Genomic DNA, 22,072 nt, shown 5'->3' on the forward strand with positions numbered 1-22,072 from the left:
AAAACACGGGGGTCGGCGCACATCCCTAATAGCAATGGTGCCTACAGGATATACACATAGCAATGATGCCTACAGGACATACACATAGCAGTGGTGCCTACAGGACATACACATAGCAATGGTGCCTACAGGACATACATATAGAAATGGTGCCTACAGGACATACACATAGCAATGGTGCCTACCGGACATACATATAGCTATGGAGCCTACAGGATATACACATAGCAAAGATGCCCACAGGACATACACATAGCCATGGTGCCTACAGGACATACACATAGTAATGGTGCCTACAGGACATACATATAGCAATGGTGCCTACAGGACATACACATAGCAATGGTGCCTACAGGACATACACATAGCAATGGTGCCTACAGGACATACATATAGCAATGGTGCCTACAGGACATACACATAGCAATGGTGCCTACAGGATGTACACATAGCAATGGTGCCTATAGGACATACATGTAGCAATGGTGCCTACAGGATATACATATAAAAATGGTGCAGACAGGACATACATATAGCAGTGGTGCCTACAGGACATACACATAGCAATGGTGCTTACAGGATATTCACATAGCAATGGTGCCTACAGGATATACACATAGCAATGGTGCTTACAGGACATACATATAGCAGTGGTCCCTACAGGACATACATATAGCAATGGTGCCTACAGAATATACACATAGCAATGGTGCCTACAGGATATACATATAACAATGGTGCCTACAGGACATACATATAGCAGTGGTGCCTACAGGACATACACATAGCAATGGTACGTACAGGATATACACATAGCAATGGTGCCTACAGGATATACACATAGCAATGGTGTCTACAGGATATACACCTAGCAATGGTGCCTACAGGACATACACATAGCAATGGTGCCTACAGGACATATACATAGCAATGGTGCCTACAGGATATACACATAGCAATGGTGCCTATAGGACATACACGTAGCAATGGTGCCTACAGGATATACATATAACAATGGTGCCTACAGGACATACATATAGCAGTGGTGCCTACTGGACATACACATAGCAATGGTGCTTACAGGATATACACATAGCAATGGTGCGTACAGGATATACACATAGCAATGGTGCGTACAGGACATACACATAGCAATGGTGCGTACAGGATATACATATAGCAGTGGTGCCTACAGGATATACACATAACAATGGTGCCTACAGGACATACATATAGCAATGGTGCCTACAGGACATACACATAGCAATGGTGCCTACAGGACATACATATAGCAATGGTGCCTACAGGATATACACATAACAATGGTGCCTACAGGACATACATATAGCAATGGTGCCTACAGGATATACACATAACAATGGTGCCTACAGGACATACATATAGCAATGGTGCCTACAGGACATACACATAGCAATGGTGCCTACAGGACATACATATAGCAATGGTGCCTACAGGATATACACATAGCAATGGTGCCTACAGGACATACATATATTATCATTATAATTAGCATTTATTTATATGGCGCCACAAGTGTTCCGCAGCGCCTTACAAAGTACAAAAACAAATTGTAGACAAGTGACTTACAGAACAAAGCAATACAGGACATGGATAATATATATTGCTACATTAGTGACCATATCACCCAGATAAGCAACAGAGCATAAGCAACCAAGTGTTAGGTGCCCTAGTGGTGAGTAAGAAGTAAATGACACTATAGTAAGGAGAAGCACAAGAGGGTAGATGGCCCTGCTCGTGAGAGCTTACATTCTAAAAAGGTGGGGGAAGACAAACTGGGTTGACACAGATGGGGTAGATGGGGACGAATGAGCATGTAGCAAGGAGTTAGAATGATAGCTGGAAGGCTTTGATGAAGTAGTGGGTCTTGAGAGCCCGTTTGAAGGATTGCAAACAGGTGGAGAGTCTGATGCGGAGTGGGAGAGAGTTCCAGAGGTGGGGAGCAGTGCGGGCAAAATCTTGGAGGCGGGAGTGGGAGGAAGTAATCAGCTGGCATGAAAGGCGGCGTGCATTAGTTGAGCGAAGAGGGCGGAGTGGAGCGTGAAGGGAGATGAGATCAGAGATGTATATGGGAGAAGATTGGGTGAGGGCTTTGTGAGCGAGCGTGAGAACCTTAAATTGGACTCTGAAAGGGAAGGGGAGCCAGTGTAGGGCTTGTAGGAGAGGGGAGGCAGATACAGAATGTTTGGAGAGGAAGATAAGCTGTGCAGCAGCATTGAGGACAGACTGGAGAGGAGAGAGATGGGATTTGGGGAGGCCAGATAGGAGGAGGTTACAATAGTCCAATCTAGAGATATAGCAATGGTGCCTACAGGAGACACATATAGCAATGGTGCCTACAGGACATACACATAGCAATGGTGCCTACAGGACATACATATAGCAATGGTGCCTACAGGAGACACATATAGCAATGGTGCCCACATTTTAATTCCATGTGATGAATCCCTGCAGTCTGATTGGCTTTTCTTACTGGCTTCATATTTTCAGACAGCTAAACTCTGACATTCCTATTAATGCATGTAGGCATTGATATTTGTATACATACATTTACTTTACTCTCCTATCAATGATAATCACTTCCTATTATAGATATGAGCATGTTAGGTGGAGTAATATGCCTAGACTGTGAGTTAATTGATAAAATATTTTATTGTGGCTAAAGGCACATATAAATATTCATATCAATGTAACATTATCTTGCCTGGCTATCTATCACCCACAGCAAGGATAATATCTCCCCTGATTAAGATTTATATATGTATTACTTGTTTGTTTATTAATTGCTATAATAATTTTAATATTTATTCATTAAAAGTTAATTTTCATATCTCTAATACCTATAGTGTGCCCCCACATAGAGTCTCTTTTTCTTTCACTCCCATTCCTATAAACCTGCCAGATCTTATTTGTTCATTCACAGCATAAAGCCGGGAGCGCAGAGCGAGGGGCGTGTCATGAGACTCACCTCGCACGTAGGCTCATGTCATGTGACTCACCTCGTACGTATTCTCATTCTCAGCTGCATTCTTTTTCTGCTTATCTAGTTTTTCTGAAGGATAAAGAGGGTATAGATTAGGGGAACCTGCTATCACACTGCCTATATGAAAACAGTAATGGAACCTCTCATTCCAACTTTCTTCTTTAATGATACATTAGTTACACCTAGTAAACGGTAATAGTGACAGTAACTTCAAGTGTCCGGCAAATGTATTGAATGCTTTGATGAACCTGAACCATTTAGTCCTGAACCTTCCGCAATGTACTAGATTCAGCTCTACATCTTTGTTATGTTATTTAGCTTATTATAGCGTATACAGTATTACACTGCTCTGTACAGTTTTAGGTATAGAAGGATATTTTACCAAGCCACGAGAAGCCCTTCTTTTGAGATGTACTTGCTTATAGCCATAAATGTGGACCAGCAAAGCCTCTCTGACTCCGCTGGATCCCAAACATGCGCCAATGAGGAGGGAGGGACAGCCGCACGCTGCTCTCCAGTGCTGGTCAGGTGAGTACTGATGAGTAACGGGGGCACCTGAGCATTCATCAGTGAGAGACACATAGATGCACAACGAAAGGTCCCCCTGTTTTCTTAATGTTATTGATAAATATATATGTACGTGAATTCACACTGTGCGTGCTCGAAAAAAGGCTACATACAATGGCGGACAATGCAGAGTCCTAAGGGGGAGATATAATAAAGCTTGGAGAGAGATAAAATTGGAGATAAATAGCACCAACCAATCAGCTCCTAACTGTCACGGTACAGGCTGTGTTTGAAAAATGACAGTTAGGAGCTGATTGGTTGGTGCTATTTATCTCCAATCTGATCTCTCTCTAAGCTTTATTAAATCTCCCCCTAAGTATTTCAGTCACAGCTACAGTCGTAACCAAAGAAACTGAAATGGGGTGTAATGGGGCGTTTTCACATAAGCAAAGTTCCGTGAGAATGCGCACACACAAACGCATGCTCTGCAGAACGCGCGCACACAAACGCATGCTCTGCAGAACACGCACACACAAACGCATGCTCTGCAGAATGCACGCACACAAACGCATGCTCTGCAGAATGCGCGCACACAAACGCATGCTCTGCAGAACACGCACACACAAACGCATGCTCTGCAGAACACGCACACACAAACGCATGCTCTGCAGAACATGCGCACACAAACGCATGCTCTGCAGAATGCGCGCACACAAAAGCATGCTCTGCAGAATGCGCGCACACAAACGCATGCTCTGCAGAATGCACTTGCAGAAACGCATGCTCTGCAGAATGCACGCACACAAACGCATGCTCTGCAGAACACGCACACACAAAGGCATGCTCTGCAGAATGCACGCACACAAACGCATGCTCTGCAGAATGCGCGCACACAAACGCATGCTCTGCAGAACACGCACACACAAACGCATGCTCTGCAGAACACGCACACACAAACGCATGCTCTGCAGAACATGCGCACACAAACGCATGCTCTGCAGAATGCGCGCACACAAAAGCATGCTCTGCAGAATGCGCGCACACAAACGCATGCTCTGCAGAATGCACTTGCAGAAACGCATGCTCTGCAGAATGCACGCACACAAACGCATGCTCTGCAGAACACGCACAGACAAACGCATGCTCTGCAGAACGCGCGCAAACAAAAGCATGCTCTGCAGAATGCGCGCACACAAAAGCATGCTCTGCAGAATGCGCGCACACAAACGCATGCTCTGCAGAACACGCACACACAAACGCATGCTCTGCAGAATGCGCGCACACAAAAGCATGCTCTGCAGAATGCGCGCACACAAACGCATGCTCTGCAGAACACACACACACAAACGCATGCTCTGCAGAACACGCACACACAAACGCATGCTCTGCAGAACATGCGCACACAAACGCATGCTCTGCAGAATGCGCGCACACAAAAGCATGCTCTGCAGAATGCACGCACACAAACGCATGCTCTGCAGAATGCACTTGCAGAAACGCATGCTCTGCAGAACGCACGCACACAAACGCATGCTCTGCAGAACACGCACAGACAAACGCATGCTCTGCAGAACGCGCGCACACAAAAGCATGCTCTGCAGAACACGCGCACACAAACGCATACTCTGCAGAATGCACGTATACAAACGCATGCTCTGCAGAACGCGCGCGCACAAATGCATGCTCTCCCCCAGCTGCCACCCAGAAACGGGGAATGTAATTACATAGATTTCCATGTAATTTTGATCTGCGTCTCAGTGTGGTAACCATGCACAGAGGAAAACAAATGGGAACTTGTGCCCAATGACTTCGCAGAATCACCCCTTAAATTTGCACCCGTGGTGGCAGAAATGTCGATTCTTCACACAGCTCGCTCTCTATTACATAAACCCTGAACATTCTTCAAAGCAAATCAGCACCCTTACCCACTGAGCCATTCTTTTTCAAAGCTGCTAAACCCTGGAGTGATGTAACCCTGCTATGCTAGGTCCTGGGTCCCGTGTTCCCTGATATAATCAGTGCTATGATCCTCAGAGCTGTAGATAAATCATTTTTAAATAATCATAAAAAGCAGATAAAAATCTCAAATACAGCGCAGACGACACATAAACAGCCGTAGGGAACAGTAAATACTACCAGCAGCTGTCTAGTCACTCTAAGGTAATTTACTGATGTCTAATCCAAAGCAGGTCACTCAGACTGTTATTAAAATGTCTTGTTATAGTTGTTACAATATTGCAAAGTCTTGTACTGTGACATTTTCAGCCTAAAGTGTAACTTTCATCTTACTGCTGCCCAGCAGACAGCGATTTTCCCCTGCTGTCATAGGTATATAGGGGTCTATTTGTTTTAGGAGATAAAGTGAATGGTAATAAGGTACCAGCCAATCAGCTCCTAACTGCCATTTTTAAAACACAGCCTGTGACATGGCAGTTAGGAGCTGATTGGCTGGTACCTTATCACCATTCACTTTATCTCCTAACACAGCTTAGTAATTCGACCCCATAGTCAGTTATATGGCCTTAGCAATATGTTTAGCAGGGTTGCCGAGAGCTGATTGGGGCCCGGGTGCTGGGAGGGTGTGGAAAAATCCGGGAGGCTTAAAAAAAACAAAACAAGGAAATACTAAGGGCCTGATTCAGAGCCGTTCGCTATTTGCGGTCGTTCGTTCAAAAACAAGGGGTGGCTATTCAAATGATCCGTTCGCAAATTGCGGTCTGTTCCCACCTCTAAGTCTGAACGAGCGCGCAAAACATACACTCGTTTATTTGATAAAAACGCCCCCTGGCCGCTCGCACCATACGTCATGTCCGCTATTTATTAGATTAATCGAGTACATCGTACAGCGTATGAACTGCTCGCTATTCTTGTGGTTGGTTTTTTCAACCGCTATTTTGCGAGCAGTTCTGAGTTAAAAAAAACCAAGTGACGTGGTCAATGACGCTGCACACCCTTAAAACGCCCGTTTTGACCTTTAAGCACGCCTGCGTTCGAATTCCACTCCCCCGTTTTCAAGCACCTTCCCCTGTTACCACCCACATATGCCTCATTCTGTCACTCAAAATAGCAGGCACTCGCTATATAGCGTACAAACGATTTTCGGCCGCACTGACTGGTTCGCGCATGCGTACTAAAAACCGTACGCATGCGCAGATGTGCGAACATCGCTCAGAACAAGCGTACTGCCGCTAGCAAGCGGCTCTGAATGAGGGCCTAAGTGCGGTGCCATGCAGCATTGTAAAGGGGGACGTTTATCCCCCTCAGCAGAAACATCATTCCCTCCCAGTGGCTGCTGGCTATGAGTGGCCCGGGCTGGACTTTTTAGGGATAGTTAGAAAAGATTTATACAAGTTCTTCAGTATCTTCTTCATAGAGAGGTTACTGACATCCTCTGTGATGCTGTTTCCACACTCTAAGGGGTATATTTACTAAAGTGCAGGTTTACAAAAGTGGAGATGTTGCCCATAGCAACCAGTCAGATTCTAGCTATTATTTTCAAGAAGGTGCTAGATAAATGATAAATAGAATCTGATTGGTTGCTATGGGCAACATCTCCACTTTTGTAAACCCGCACCTTGGTAAATATACCCCTAACAGTATTTTTAGAATTGAGAGCTAACAATTTATGTTATGGTTGAGTTTCCCATTCAATAATATCTATACATTTCTTTTTCATCAGCCCAATCTGCATTACTTTGATCCCAAACAAGACTGATCTGTATTACATGATTCCTTAGTGTACTAAAGGGGTTGAGTTATCCTAACACGCAGATGAATGATTGGTGCACGAATCCCTGAGACCATTCATCTCTTACTCACCCTGGTACTTCTTCGCCTGTATTTTGTTTGATACACAATAAGCCATAGTGGCGATCAGGACGGTAAAGATGATGTCACAGATGATGATTCCGATGAGGGCGCCAGAGTTCAGATTCAGACAATTCCCACATCCTACATGGAGATCACATGTTATTATAGTGACAGAGACAAGACATGGGACACGTGTGACCCAATCATCAGTAACGGGTTCATCTTTGCTGTACCCGATATACAGTATGAACCCTTATTGCTGGCATTGTATTTGCAATGAGGAGGGGACTATTTATTAAGTATCTCTGAGCCTGATTCAGCAAGGATCGCTATTGCGATTACTCACGTAATCGTCAGATTGTTGAATTTTGCGTATGCAGCGCGCGAACACTCCACTGCTATCAGGACTGTGGGCCTGATTCAGAGGCGCACGCTATTTGCGTGCGCTCGCTCTGAATCAGGGCGTCCCTTTTTAAAAAAATTCCAGCCTCCAGGCCGCTCGCACGCTTGCGTGCGGCCTGGCGATGGTCGCGATTATCGCGAACATCAGCATTGTGAGGATACCCTTGTGGTAGGGTCTCAAGACTCGCAATGCCAAGTCGACATCCTGCTCTAATACAGCAGGAAGTCCACTACTGACATCACGAATGGCAGGCGTTCCTTCAGGAACGCTTCCGTTTGTACAGCCACCTCCCCTCCCCGCCTACAAAACGGGGCTAGCTGTCATTCAACATCGACAACCGCCCGTTTTGTTGCAAGCCCCGGAGCGAGTGATTTCTCACTTGCTACGGGGCTTGCACACCCGCGTTGCGCATGCCATGTATGCGCATTGGCCCGCCATCGACCCAGCTTGTGAGCGCGATGCGCTCGCGAGTGGGTGTGAATCAGGCCCTGTGATCACAGTGGCCACGCAGACCCATCGCAGAGTGATTGACAGGAAGTGCTGTTTGAGGGTATTGATGGGGGCATGGTTGACGAAACACAGATGTGCCAGTGTGTTGCAGGGGCGTGCATAAATTAGGCACTGCGATGCCATACACAGCTTGGGCTTTCACTGCATGTGATGAGGTTAGCATTGCTGAGTAAGATCGGATCTTGTGCAAGTGTGCGGCTGCGATGGTACCGATGTTACCGATGGTTTTGCAGTCTTGCTAAGTATTACGGATGTGTGAAAGGTAAGGTGGGTGTCCTTGTGTTAGGCTGCGTATGGTATTGCAATCATTAGCATATCTTCGCAGTGAGAATGCGTGCGTAATCATCGCTGCGGTCGCAATAGTGATCCTTACTGAATCAGGTCCTCTGTGTGGTGCAGAAGAAAACACTTGAATAATATATTGATAAAACAAAAGGATTTTTTCTCAGTGCAATTCTCTTATAAATGAATAGGGCTAATACCCCGCCAGGAAATACATGTTACTGGACATGAAGCGTCGGGTCCCTATCATACTTGCCTACCTAGCATTACTACTCTCCAGCAGGAGAAGCCCGGAGAAGAGATGTCGATGGCCATTCTGGGGTCGGGGACAGGCTCTTAACGTCATTATGAAAATGATGCAAAATAAATCATGTTGGTCTCACTCCCACCCTACGGACCCGCAGTTCCCTGTATTAGCCCCCCATCCAGCCCAATTCACCTGATATTGGGCAGGGTGCAGGAAAGCCACACACTCTTCCGGAGTTCCGAGGGACTAACCGAAAAATAAGGAGTCTCCCAAATCTTCCGGAAGAGTGGTAAGTATGGTAAGATGCATGCCCATTAGGGCAAAACGGGGGCCCACCAGAGTGAAAATGAACTTTCCTTGCAAGGGTCGAATTAAGGTGTGTGGGGACCCCAGGGCAACTAGATTGTGGGGGCTCCTACCAATACAATTTCAATATGATACACTGGGGATGTTATTAAAAAGTATAGGGGGTCATTCAGACCCACTCGCGAGCGGCTGTCCGCTCGCAAGTGGGTCGATGGTCCCCACTGTGCATGCGTACGACGGAGGGAGCTCCGTCGTGCGCATGCGCGAGACCCGATGAGCGAAGGACTTTCCTTCGCTCGGAGTGTCTCATCAAAGGGGGCGTGCTGTCGATGGTGACTGACAGCACGCCCCCTTTGGTGGGCATGCCGGGGGCATGCCTGCCAGATGGAGGCGTTCCCAAGGGAACGCTTACCGTCTGAAGCCAGCCCCACTGACATCACTAGTGATGTCAGTGGGAGTGATTTTGGCTCTGATAGAGCCAAAATCAATCCTGGCCTTGTGGTTGAAAAACCCAACTGCAGGCTTTTACTTGCAGTTCCGATGGTCGCGATGGTCAAGACCATTGCAACCATCATTTTGCACGCTCGTATATGCTGTGGGTGGTGACCCACAGCTATACGAGCGTCCAGGAGGACGCTCCATATTAATGGAGGTGGGCCCTGATTCAGAGCGAGCGCTCTGGTCAGAGCGTCCGGCTCTGAATCAGGGCCATAATGTGTACATACTCTCAGCACCACAAATGTGTAAAACACACTGTAGTGCCCCCAGTTCCCATTATTCCAAACAGAAACCCCAGTTCAGATGTGTCGCAGTGCTCCCCTTAGCAGTGATGTAGCTATGTGCGGGAGCCCCTCAGTATGTGGGGGGCCCACAGCAATAGCCACGGTTGCCCTGTTGTCCATCAGGCACTGTTCTTTGCTTTGGAGAGCTGAGTATCTAGCCTTTCTTGAGGAAGGGGCTGCCGACCGTGCTGCTTTCTGGTCCCGGACTGCAGTGGGCACTGCCGCTTGCAGTGCCCATCTCTTGCAACCAGCTAGGTCCACTGCACATGTGCATTAATTCTGGCAGGTGCTGCGACCTGCACACAAACACTGGCAGACTGCCGCATGTACATGAGATCAGCTTCTAGGCACTGCTTCAGCTGCAGCCCATAGAAGCTTGATATGGCTGACGAGAAGCCAGGAGAGAGATTTCCAACTGGAAGCACGTTATCTGTTAATCATGGCCCGGACTGCCTTTCCTGTGTGTGATTGGCAGATAGCGCATCCAATGGGAAGTCACTGCCAATGAAGCCAGTGTAGTCACGGACTGTAACTGGCTCACTGGCGGTGGCAGACTTTACTGAACGTAATTATTGTGATGAGTGTCAATTTATTAAATAGACTCCTCATTTTAGGATTTCAGTGAAAATCTTCATAGATTGAGAACTGCGCACATCGATACCAGAGATGAATGAAAAGACTCGCCCGAAATTTAAATTAGTCTGATTTCCGTGAATGTGGACAAGCTGAATCACCTTTTGGGTCCAGGCCTGACTGGCATATAACACAGCCCCTGTACACTCTGGGCCTGATTCAGAGCCGCTCGTTTGCTCCGAGCGATGTTCGCACAACAGCGCATGCGTATGGGTCGTAATGCGCATGCGCCAACCAGTCAGTGCGATCGGAAATCGAGCGCTCGCCAAATAGCAAGTGCCTGCTAATTTGAGTGACAGGATGAGGCGTTTGTGGGTGGTAACAGGGGAAGGTGCTTGAAAACGGGGCGTGGAGATCCGAACGTAGGCGTGCCAAACGGTTAAAACGGGCATTTTAAGGATGTGCGTAATTAACAAAGCAGCGTCATCAGCCACGTCACTTGGTTGTTTCTTAGCCTGAACTGTTCGCATGATTGCGGTAGGAAAATCCAACCACAAGCACTGCGAGCAGTTCAGACGCCTTTCGATGTACTCGATTAATCTAATAAATAGCGGAGATGACGTATGATGTGAGCGGCCAGGGGGCGCCTTTACAAATAGCGAGCGCATGTTTCGTTCACTCGCTCTGACATAGAGGCGTCAACAAACCGCAAAGAGCGAGCGCTCAATTTAAATAGCCGGACCCTTTTTCTGAACGAGCGAGCGCAAATAGCGTCCGGCTCTGAATCAGGCCCTCAGACCATTACCAGCAAAGTCTAAATAGTCAGGTGACCAAAACTCTATATATGGCAGCAATTATGTCAGGGATGACTGATCCCCATGATGACTGCAGGAAAATCCCTGGATGGTTATTTGCATCCAAGCAGGGCCTGACGCTGGCTTATACACAATATGCATCACTTGTGTAAATGATATGCACAGCGAGATATACTGCGCACAGAGGCGTCCGGTCTACTGAGAATCCGGTTTGCAATGCACTAGATGCAGGTTCTTTCAGCCTCACAGGAAATAGTAAAAAACAGTTGCGCAGAATAGTCAATAGGAGAACTACATCTGTCTAAAGATCTGCTACAGTACACTAAGGACCTGATTCAGACCCACTCGCTAGCAAGTGGCCGCTCGTTGCAGACGATGTTCGCTAATGTGCGCATGCGTGTAGTTCGCAGTGCGCAAACTAGTACAAGCGATTGGAATGTGCTCGCTCGCCCTGCAAAGACAGCCCAGGGCAATGAGTGACAGGAGAGGCCGTTTGTGGGTGGTAACAGGGGCAGGCCAGTAGTAACGGGGGGAGTGGAGTTGTGGACGCAGGCGTTCCAGAGTGTTTTCACGTCGTTTCTGGGGCGTGCATAATTAACAGGCAGCCTGGTTGAATAATACACTGAAGGGCTCGCAGTGCTTGCGGTAGGGTACAGTCAACTGCAAGCGCTGCGGTCAGATCCGATTGTACCCGATGTACCGATGGTTGTAAATACTTCCTGGAGATGACGTCCGCTAGTGGACGGCTAAAGACAGGCTGGTGGGCATCTGTAAACACAAAGCAATCGCTCACCAAGACATAGTGAGCGTGCTTATGCCTTGCCGTGTGAGCGGCTGCCTTGACGTCACTTAGCTGAATTTCCATACGCTGGGAGCGAGTGGCCACATCTAGCGAGCGGGTCTGAATCAGCTCCTAAGTGGGCTGCAACCCACTACGACAAAAGCAAATAAAAAGGAAAAAGATAGTGCTGATAGATAAATATAAACAATGTAATATATCACAGTGTACAATATAACAAGTATAAACAATGTATCAATTCAATAGATAAGAATGGTATGACAATAATAAAATAGGCTGCTGCTCTGATTGGACAAAAATAACTCCCCAGTGCGTCATAAGTGTCCCTCTGGGATGAGTCTTTCCAGATGGTATATGGAAATAAGGACAAGTCCCCGTAGGTAAGCGATCTCACCTTTTGTTAAATCCGATATATGTATTGAATTGATACATTGTATTATACTTGTTATATTGTACACTGTGATATATTAAATAGTTTTTCAGCCTTACTCGCCTTAGATTAAACCTAGTGCAGAGGTTCCCAAACGTGGCCCTCAAGGCTCCCCAACAGTTTGGGAACCTCTGCCCTAGTGCGTCCCAGCATTTTTATATACAGAATTGTGTTACAATAACATGCCATACAAGACGCACACAGATAAAGCAGTCTTACCATCCTGTCCTGAGGCAGCGTCTGAAATTGAAAGGAAATTGCATCATGAAAAGAGACATGGGAAGAATTGTCAGGTTGAGGACATTCCATTTATACAACGAGCACAATGTCTGCTGCCCAAACCTCTTTCTGTACACCCGAGGCGCCTTCTCTAGATAAGAGTCTTATACTTACCCCCCCACACACACACTTTCCAATTCCAGTCAACTTCTTTCCTGTCACCGCGATGGACATATGCACAATACACTGGAGGTTAGGTGTGTGTGCACACTGCAGCTGGGGTTCTCTTACTACATAGGCAACAATTCTATAATAATATAGATGTGATACTCTTCGGATACCTAAATACCAGACACACAAGCACCAAGGACCTCACTCAGAGGCTGTCGTTAGATGCAAGCGGTCGCACAGAATCAGGGTGGCTGCTTGCATCCTGAACGGCCACCTCCTTGTCGATCATTAAGCTGTGGATTACCACCCACAGCTTAATGACCGACCAGGTTTATGGTCACAATGGTGCTCACCATCGCGACCATTGGAGCTTACGACCAGACCCTAAGGTTGGGTCTGGGCACTCGTAAGCCCACAAAACGGTAGGCGTTCCTTAAGGAACGCCTCCATTTTGGAAACCACCACCCCGGCTCGCCTACCAAACGGGGCGAGCTGTCAATCAACATCGACAGCCGCCCCTTTGGTAGCGAGCTCCGGAGCGACAGAGGTTATCTGTCGCTCTGGGGCTTGCGCACATGCAGTGAGGCCACTGCGCTTGCGCAGGCCTTACCATCGAGTCGGTTACGAGCGCATCGGCGCTCGCGACCAACTCTGAATAAGGTCCCAAGTACCTGGATGCCATAGACATATGCCAGTGCAAAAGGATTAACATGGAGTGTTAAGAACAGCAAGTTCAGTGCAGAGTATCAAAAAAGCTAATCAGAGAAGCTGCATAACTATGTCCGTATACAACAAATATGTAGGAGCTACATCCATGATGATTTTCATTAAATGCCATTAAAGATTGAAAGGTTGTAAAAAATTACAGTTGACTCAGGTGACCGTTCAAGCCCAGATAATATAGAAAGAGCCATGGAAACAATAGGCTTTAGTGTTGAACAGCACTATGTTGTGTACACTATCATACATGGGAAAATGACAGCTAAAGACATGTGGACAGCACTACAAGCAGCATATGAGTTGGGGGTCTGATGAGAAGAATTAATCTAAAGCATGTATTTTATAATTCCAAAATGAGTGAAAGGACAAGTATGAGTGACTACATTGACAAAATGATGTCCATATCCCAGTAGTCCAAGTAAATGATGAGACTGCAATGACAATGCTACACAACTTAATGCCTGAATTTGACTTTGTAGTAGTAGCGTTAGAAGCAAAAATAGCCAAGCAAAATACAGAAATTGTCTGGACTAAGTAGCTACAGTTCCAAGAATGTTTGTCAGTTGAGTTATATGCTGAGATTAGTGCATTACACACTAAAAGTGCGAAGCCTGGAAATGCTAAATACAATTGTTATATAAGTTACTAAATAGGACACAAAGAAACTGAAAGTAAATTGAAAAATGTAAATGCTATGCAAAGTAGGAAATACAGTGGTAAAGAATAGTCAGCTCTGAGTACCACAGCCTCATAAAAGTTTGTTGGTATATTGACTCAAATGCTACTAGACATTTTAGCTGCAATGAGGAGTAGTTCACTACATTGAACCTGTATGATCCCATAACATTTAAAGGAATTGGAAATGAAGTGCTTACAGCTACAACATTTGGGACCGTCACTACCCGCTTGAAAATAGGGACTAAAAAAGAAGTCAGAGAAATCCAAGATGTGCTTTATGTACCATATAGGTGGACAAACCTAATAGCCATCAGTGTCTTAGAGCAAAAGAGTCAAGTTCATGAAAGAAAAGTGCATTGTACTGAACAAAAAAGGGACTATAATAGCAACAGGTACCCGATGCCATCAATTGTATGTGCTTTACATATAACAGTGTTATGCGATAATGACATTTGACTGACAGTCTATGGAACTCTGGCACAGATGTTTAGGTCACATTATGACAATGTCCAGAAACTTCTGAATGAGATGGTTACAGGAATATCAGTGACTGATACAGAAAGACCCATGTGTGAAAGCTGCATAACAGGAAAACAAAGCTATTTCCAAAATCAGCAAGCAGAGCTGAAGCACCTCTGGAATTGGTGCATACAGATATGTGTGGTACGATGGAAATTAAATCAATTAGTGGATACAGATACAGTACTTCATAATGTTTATCGATGTTTTCATAAGAACAGTGGCATAACTAGGGAGGATTGAGTGGGGCACGTGCCCTGTGTGCCATGGCAGGCCAAGCAGAAGGGGACACCACCAGCCAGGTCATCATACCTGCACCACCCGCCTCCCACCATCATTGCATCCTGACTCCTGACCAACTGTCCCTGTATGTAGCATGCAGGCAAGTGTGCCTGCTGGTGCTGGCTGGGCTGCCTGTAGGGGGAGCTGCAGCAGAAGCATGCAGCCCCTCTCTGGCAGTCTTCTTCCCATTCTGACCTGAGAGCCGGGTGAAGAGTGATTTTTGGATGAAGGCAGTGTTTACAGCAGTTTATTTGAAAATTCATGCTCCCACAGTTGCCTTAAAAAACAAAACACCAATAGAAGCATAGTCAGAAAGAAAACTAACTATTAAACATCTCAGAGCTTTTGAATTCAAAGTCCATGAAGTGAATCATGCTTGGATATTGCCAAGAGAGTAAAGGGTATATACTCTACAATTCAAATACTATAAAGCTTGTCAAGTCAAGAGATGTTATATTCCAAGAGACAGCACCAATTAAAGAAAAGCTGGAGTTGGAAATGTAGAACGTGTATGTGTACTTTATTAGTACTGCTCCACAGTTTTTGTTTTCCTTTTGGATTGTGTATTAGGGTAGATTTTCACTGGTCCTTCTTTGGAACTAGCAGCTGTCATTAATATTTACATTTTTTATTATATATATATATATATATATATATATATTAGTTTTTATTTTTGTTTATGTTGGATCACTTGTTTCACAAGCATCAGAGTTTTTTTTTTAAGTTGGTGTTTTTTTGCTTTTGCACGTTACTGCCGGGAGCCGCAGAATGAATTTGGAAGCAGAGAGAGGGAACCAATATCAGTGAATGTTTCTGGTTGGTAACAGGGGAGTGACTAGCCAGTCACTAACAAGACTCCACCCAGACACATCTGCGTCTTAAGATGCAGTTACACTGACCCTGGCAGCCATGTTCAGCCGGAGAATCTGTGATAGGGCTGGTGCAATCTCCGATAGCCAGGGGCGTATTTATAATGGGTGCTGGGTGATGGGTTACCCACACTGCACACCCTTTCCATAGATTTCAGTATCCTGCTTTGCAGCGCCGGCGGCCATTTTCCTGGTGCCTCGCGCATGGGCAGAAAAGATGTCCTTGGGAAAAGTTTCGGGATTTGGATTGCAGAATTACTTCATTTTAGATGTTTTAAAAAACGTTTTATCATTTAAAAAAAAAAACAGATCCAAAACTAAAACCAAAACTCACAGATCAATGCAGATCCAAAACCAAAACACGGGGGTCAGCGCACATCTCTACTTGTTAGTGATCAGTGCGGCGCTCTGCATCACTGTGTACAGCTGTAGCATGGGTGGTGTGATGGTTAGCATTGCTACTTCAAAATGCTGAGATCATGGGTGGGATCCCCCCATGGCTTTGCCGATGTGCCCCCATGGCTTTGCCAGTGTGGAGTTGTTTGGTACCACCTGCATATAATGTTACCAGGTTCCAAATGGGGAGTTTCTGTTTTGGGTTCTTTTCCATACATTAACTGCAATCATGGCCTATAGCTGCTGCCTCCAGCCCCCATTCCTTGTACGTGATGGTTGTGTTCTCTGTATCGTCTAGTTTCCAAATTGATTCTTTCATTTCCTATTCAGGATTTTGATTGTGGGAGATGGGGGCGTGATGTAGTCTATGGTCAGAGGTTAGATTCTCACTGTACTCGAAATTCTCATCTTTACATTGTCTCCGCGCGCTGTTCACATGGCAGCCAGATATGGTCTGCACATGTCCACGTTGCTGGGGATTGAGCTGCTGTGTTTCTATTTCCTTAGCTTTGTCACTATTTATTTGTCAATCTGATATAGCGGGTATATTTATCTACACCTGATCTCTCTAATTCTATCCATCCTGTACACTGCCTACCTCTTGTATTTGAACATAGTTAGAAATTATTATAGCAACAAACCTCACAGATTACCAGCAAGACTCACAGATTAGCAACAAGTGTCACAGTTTAGCAGCCAGACTCACAGATTAGCAACAAGTGTCACAGTTTAGCAGCAAGTGTCACAGATTAGCAACAAGTGTCACAGTTTAGCAGCAAGACTCACAGATTAGCAACAAGTGTCACAGATTAGCAACAAGTGTCACAGATTAGCAACAAGTGTCACAGTTTAGCAGCAAGACTCACAGATTAGCAACAAGTGTCACAGTTTAGCAGCAAGACTCACAAATTAGCAACAAGTGTCACAGTTTAGCAACAAGACTCACAGATTAGCAACAAGTGTCACAGATTAGCAACAAGACTCACAGATTAGCAACAAGTGTCACAGATTAGCAACAAGACTCACAGATTAGCAGCAAGACTCACAGATTAGCAACAAGTGTCACAGATTAGCAACAAGACTCACAGATTAGCAACAAGTGTCAAAGATTAGCAACAAGCCTCACCGATTAGCAGCAAGACTCACAGTTTAGCAGCAAGACTCACAGATTAGCAACAAGTGTCACAGATTAGCAACAAGACTCACAGATTAGCAACAAGTGTCACAGATTAGCAACAAGACTCACAGATTAGCAGCAAGACTCACAGATTAGCAACAAGACTCACAGATTAGCAACAAGACTCACAGATTAGCAACAAGTGTCAAAGATTAGCAACAAGCCTCACCGATTAGCAGCAAGACTCACAGATTAGCAGCAAGCCTCACAGATTAGCAGCAAGTGTCACAGATTAGCAACAAGACTCACAGATTAGCAACAAGCCTCACCGATTAGCAGCAAGACTCACAGATTAGCAACAAGTGTCACAGATTAGCAACAAGACTCACAGATTAGCAACAAGTGTCAAAGATTAGCAACAAGCCTCACCGATTAGCAGCAAGACTCACAGATTAGCAGCAAGCCTCACAGATTAGCAACAAGACTCACAGATTAGCAGCAAGACTCAGGGGAGTGACTAGCCAGTCACTAACAAGACTCCACCTAGACACATCTGCATTTTAAAATGCAGTTACACTGACCCTGGCAGCCATGTTCAGATGTTAGCAACAAGTGTCACAGATTAGCAACAAGCCTCACAGATTAGCAGCAAGCCTCACAGATTAGCAGCAAGATGTTTTTAGTATTTGGGAATATAGACGATAAAACCAATTTGGTTAGTGTATCAATGTTTCACAAAAGCGATCGTGTATATTAAGGGGCTGATTTAACAACAAGTTATATTCTTTTTATCACTCTTTACTAATATTAAATGGTGCTCTGACCAATCAGCTCCTAACTGTCATCTTTTAAAGACATGGCAGGAGCTGATTGGTTGGAGCACCATTTAAGATTAGTAACGAGGGATAATAAGAATATCACTTGTTTTTAAATCAGGCTATTCGTGTTTTTAAACTTTTCCCATATTTCTTAATTGTTGTCCAGTTACCCACATAAAACTTTAACTGTTTAAATTACTTCTGTTACTTTTACCAGGGGGGCAGGTAGTGGTATCTCCTGTATCGGATTTGCAATCAGTCTCCTGACCATTTCAGAGGAAATTCTTAAGCAATGTGAAAAGCAGAACAGGAAATGTAACCAGGCAGCGCTCTTTTCAGTTTGGTAATAATCCGGAACCTTGTGACCAACTGACCTAGTAACAGTGACAGATTGACCATGGGTGCAGGATTGCAGTGTACACAGGCTGAATGAGTCAAATAGGCCACATGCTGCAGCCACCAAATATACAGGCGCATAGGGGGTCTGGGGATGTAACGTGGTGGGGGGCTTCATCAGCCAGAGTCACCAGAGCTCTGCATAGAGCCCTTTCCCTACAGAGCTGCAGAGGAGGGAGCTCAGGGCCTGATTCAGAGCCGGATGCTATTTGCGCTCGCTCGTTCAGAAAAAGGGGCCGGCTATTTAAATTGTGCGCTCGCTCTTTGCGGTCTGTTGACGCCTCTATGTCTGAGCAAGCGAACGAAAAACATGCGCTCGCTATTTTGTAAAGACGCCCCCTGGCCGCTCGCATCTTACGTCATCTCCGCTATTTATTAGATTAATCGAGTACATCGAAAGGCGTCTGAACTGCTCGCAGTGCTTGTGGTTGGATTTTCCTACCGCAATCATGCGAACAGTTCAGGCTAAGAAACAACCAAGTGACGTGGTCGATGACGCTGCTTTGTTAATTATGCACATCCTTAAAACACCCATTTTGACCGTTTGGCACGCCTGCGTTCGGATCTCCACTCCCCGTTTTCAAGCACCTTCCCCTGTTACCACCCACAAACGCCTCATCCTGTCACTCAAATTAGCAGGCACTCGCTATTTTGTGAGCGCTCGATTTCCGACCGCAATGACTGGTTGGCGCATGCGTATTACAACCCATACGCATGCGCAGTTGTGCGAACATCGCTCGGAGCGAACGAGCGGCCGCTTACGAGCAGCTCTGAATCAGGCCCACATTTCCTAAAGTTCCTCCACTGAGTAAAAAGTCATAACAACAACGCCCTTATTGCATGCACGGTCCGCTAGTGTTTAATTGCAAATGATAAATGATCTAATCAATGTTGATGTATCAGAAGGAATACAGGACAGACTAGACACACTGAAATTGGCTTTGCACAGATTGTTTATGTAACACTAGCCACAAGTCTGCTCCACAGCCTAATATCGTCTGATTTCAGCTTTATCTCTATGGGGCAAGATCAGTTCCCCATTTGTGGGCAAGATAATGCTTCATACATAAAATAAAAATATATTTTTAGATCCATTTCTTTTGATTCTTCCTATTATCACGTTATTGCGACCAAAAAATAAAAAAAATTGTTTGAACCTATGTTATTTCCTCATAGAAAGTGTAGAGTGGGCACAAAAATTACTTCTGTTTCCGCATTGTTTCCTGCGAAATAAATTGTCGCCGTAATCTGGGCACCCTATATTATATTCGGGAACAGTGAGCTATAAATGTGCTTGAATTTCACTGCAATCTATAATAATGTATATTTTATTTCAAAAATAAATAAAACAAAAACACTTTTATTGAAATAAAAAATACCTTCATCTGGCGTTGCAACTGCTCGTTACTGCGAATGCCCGCTGCCGCTATTGCCATCAGGTTAAAGTATCACCATTGAAACCTACTATATTAGTGACATTTTAGGACACCACCAAAAAAGTGTATTGATTTAAAATAAAAATAATTTCAGTGCAGTTCTTTTAACCCATTACTGAAAACAACGCTCATGAAAACCACATGTGAAAATGTATCTTAGTGCTTAGGTGGTTCCTATGTGGTTTACATGTGCTGCAGGTGTTCGCTCAGGTTTACAAATGTATGTACTGTAGTAACCTTAAATAATAATATATTCATTTAACTGGGGTTTGCAGCATGTATAAACGCCATTGAAATGAATGGATCATTGAAATGAATGTGAGAAGCTCTGCCAGTAAACAATAAATAATAACAAAATAATAAATTTTTTAAAAAGTGGCTCTTCTCCACTAATAAGTCCATCAATGATGCCATCGCTAGACGATATAGGTGGGTTCTCATCAGTGTTGTACTGGAGCATGAAGGGCCCACCAGGGAATGCAGTGTTTGTGGCCCAAGCATAAGGGGTGTGGCCAGCCACCAAAAGGGGTGTGGCCAACTACCACAGAGTGACTTGGCCAATCCTTTAGAGAGGACATGCAAAGAACAGGTCTTCTTTATAAAGGAAGGGACAGGGGACCTCATTCAGACCCGGTCGCAAGCGCAGAGCGCTCGCAACCGGGTCGATGTTAAGGCCCTGCACGCGCGCAAGCCCCAGAGCGAGAGAGAAATTCTCTCGCTCCGGAGCTCACGAGCAACAGCTCGACACGTTTTGTAGGCGTGGCAGGAACGCCTGCCGTTTTGTGGGCGGCCGCACTGACATCAGCAGTGATGTCAGCGGGGAGCTTCCTGCTCGATCAGAGCAGGAAGCTCCCTGGGGCTTGCGGTTGCCAAGACCCAACCTTAGGGTCTCGTCACAAGCCACGATGGTCACGATGGTCTTGACAAGCGGCCGCTCTAATTCAGAACGAGCGGTCGCTTCTTGCGACTGCCTCTGAATGAGGGCCAGGGTGTGGTAGAACTAGGGGTGTTTCAAGAGAGGAGGGGGCCTGCGTGCAATCTCTGTCCGGGGCCGCCTCCTCTCTCTCCGGTGGCTGGCAGTGCACTGAGCGCAGTGCCACACCGGTAAACTCTGGGCACTAGAGTGTTCCCAGAGTCTACAGCGCATGCGCAAGTCACTGGGAAAATGGTGCCGCGGCCATTTTCCCAGTGTTTTCCCTGCTGCGCAAAAATGCCAGGAATATGGCCACGACGGCCATTTTCCAGGTGATTTTGACAGCGCTTATACTGGCGCTGTGGGACTACGACAGTGGAGTGGTAAGTATTAAAAACATTGGTGCCGGGTTTGCGGTGAGGTCCTCCCTGGACCCAGCGGCCCGTGTGCCGAGGGTTCGGTTTAGGCCGTGAGTAGGGAGGGTTAGGTTTAGGGCTAGGGTTAGGATACTTACCGACAGGTGTCAGTATCCTAACCCAGTCGGGATGCAGGCATCGGGATTCTGACCGCGGGATCCTGAGCTCTGGCATCCCGTGCCCAACCCTCAGAAAGTAACACGATAAATTGTATAGGATTGTGAATATCATCAAATACCTAAGCTTCAGCATCCAACATATTACACCCGTGTACAGTATATCTGGGAGGACAGAAACATATTACATACAGTACCTGGAGGATAGATTTCAATTAAACAAGGAGGATATGTCCTGTAATAAGAGACTGGTTGGTGACCCTAGACCCTAACTGTATGGTAAATCAAGCTGCTATAAGAAGTGTCACCATAAGGGACAGGTTTTCCTGTTCCTGTTAGTAATTTAACAATATGAGCTCATTATTCACTGCACAATCCTGCAGCAGCTTTCCCTTTTAGGAAAATGGTCATGCTAAGCCTCACTGAACACAAACAGTTACAATACAAAGATTTAGTGATCAGTTATAAGGTTCACGCCTTAGGCGTCCAACTGGCTCCTGGTTCTCTGAGGACAGTCCAA

At 45.6% G+C, this 22,072-nt stretch overlaps 1 protein-coding gene across 1 annotated transcript in view; it reads right to left on the minus strand.

The window, feature by feature from the left end:
- Positions 1 to 22,072, minus strand: part of TYROBP (transmembrane immune signaling adaptor TYROBP) — a 42,059-nt gene that overhangs the window by 8,367 nt on the left and 11,620 nt on the right. Inside the window, exons 2-4 of the mRNA XM_088459356.1 lie at positions 12,706 to 12,726; positions 7,349 to 7,480; positions 3,039 to 3,091 (exon numbers count right to left, since the gene is read on the minus strand). Coding sequence (XP_088315482.1) covers positions 3,039 to 3,091; positions 7,349 to 7,480; positions 12,706 to 12,726 — 206 coding nt within the window. The remainder of the gene's footprint in view (positions 1 to 3,038; positions 3,092 to 7,348; positions 7,481 to 12,705; positions 12,727 to 22,072) is intronic.

This window comes from Taudactylus pleione, unplaced genomic scaffold (assembly GCF_031769625.1).
Source record: "Taudactylus pleione unplaced genomic scaffold, aTauple2 ptg000906l, whole genome shotgun sequence".
Lineage (NCBI taxonomy): Eukaryota > Metazoa > Chordata > Amphibia > Anura > Myobatrachidae > Taudactylus > Taudactylus pleione.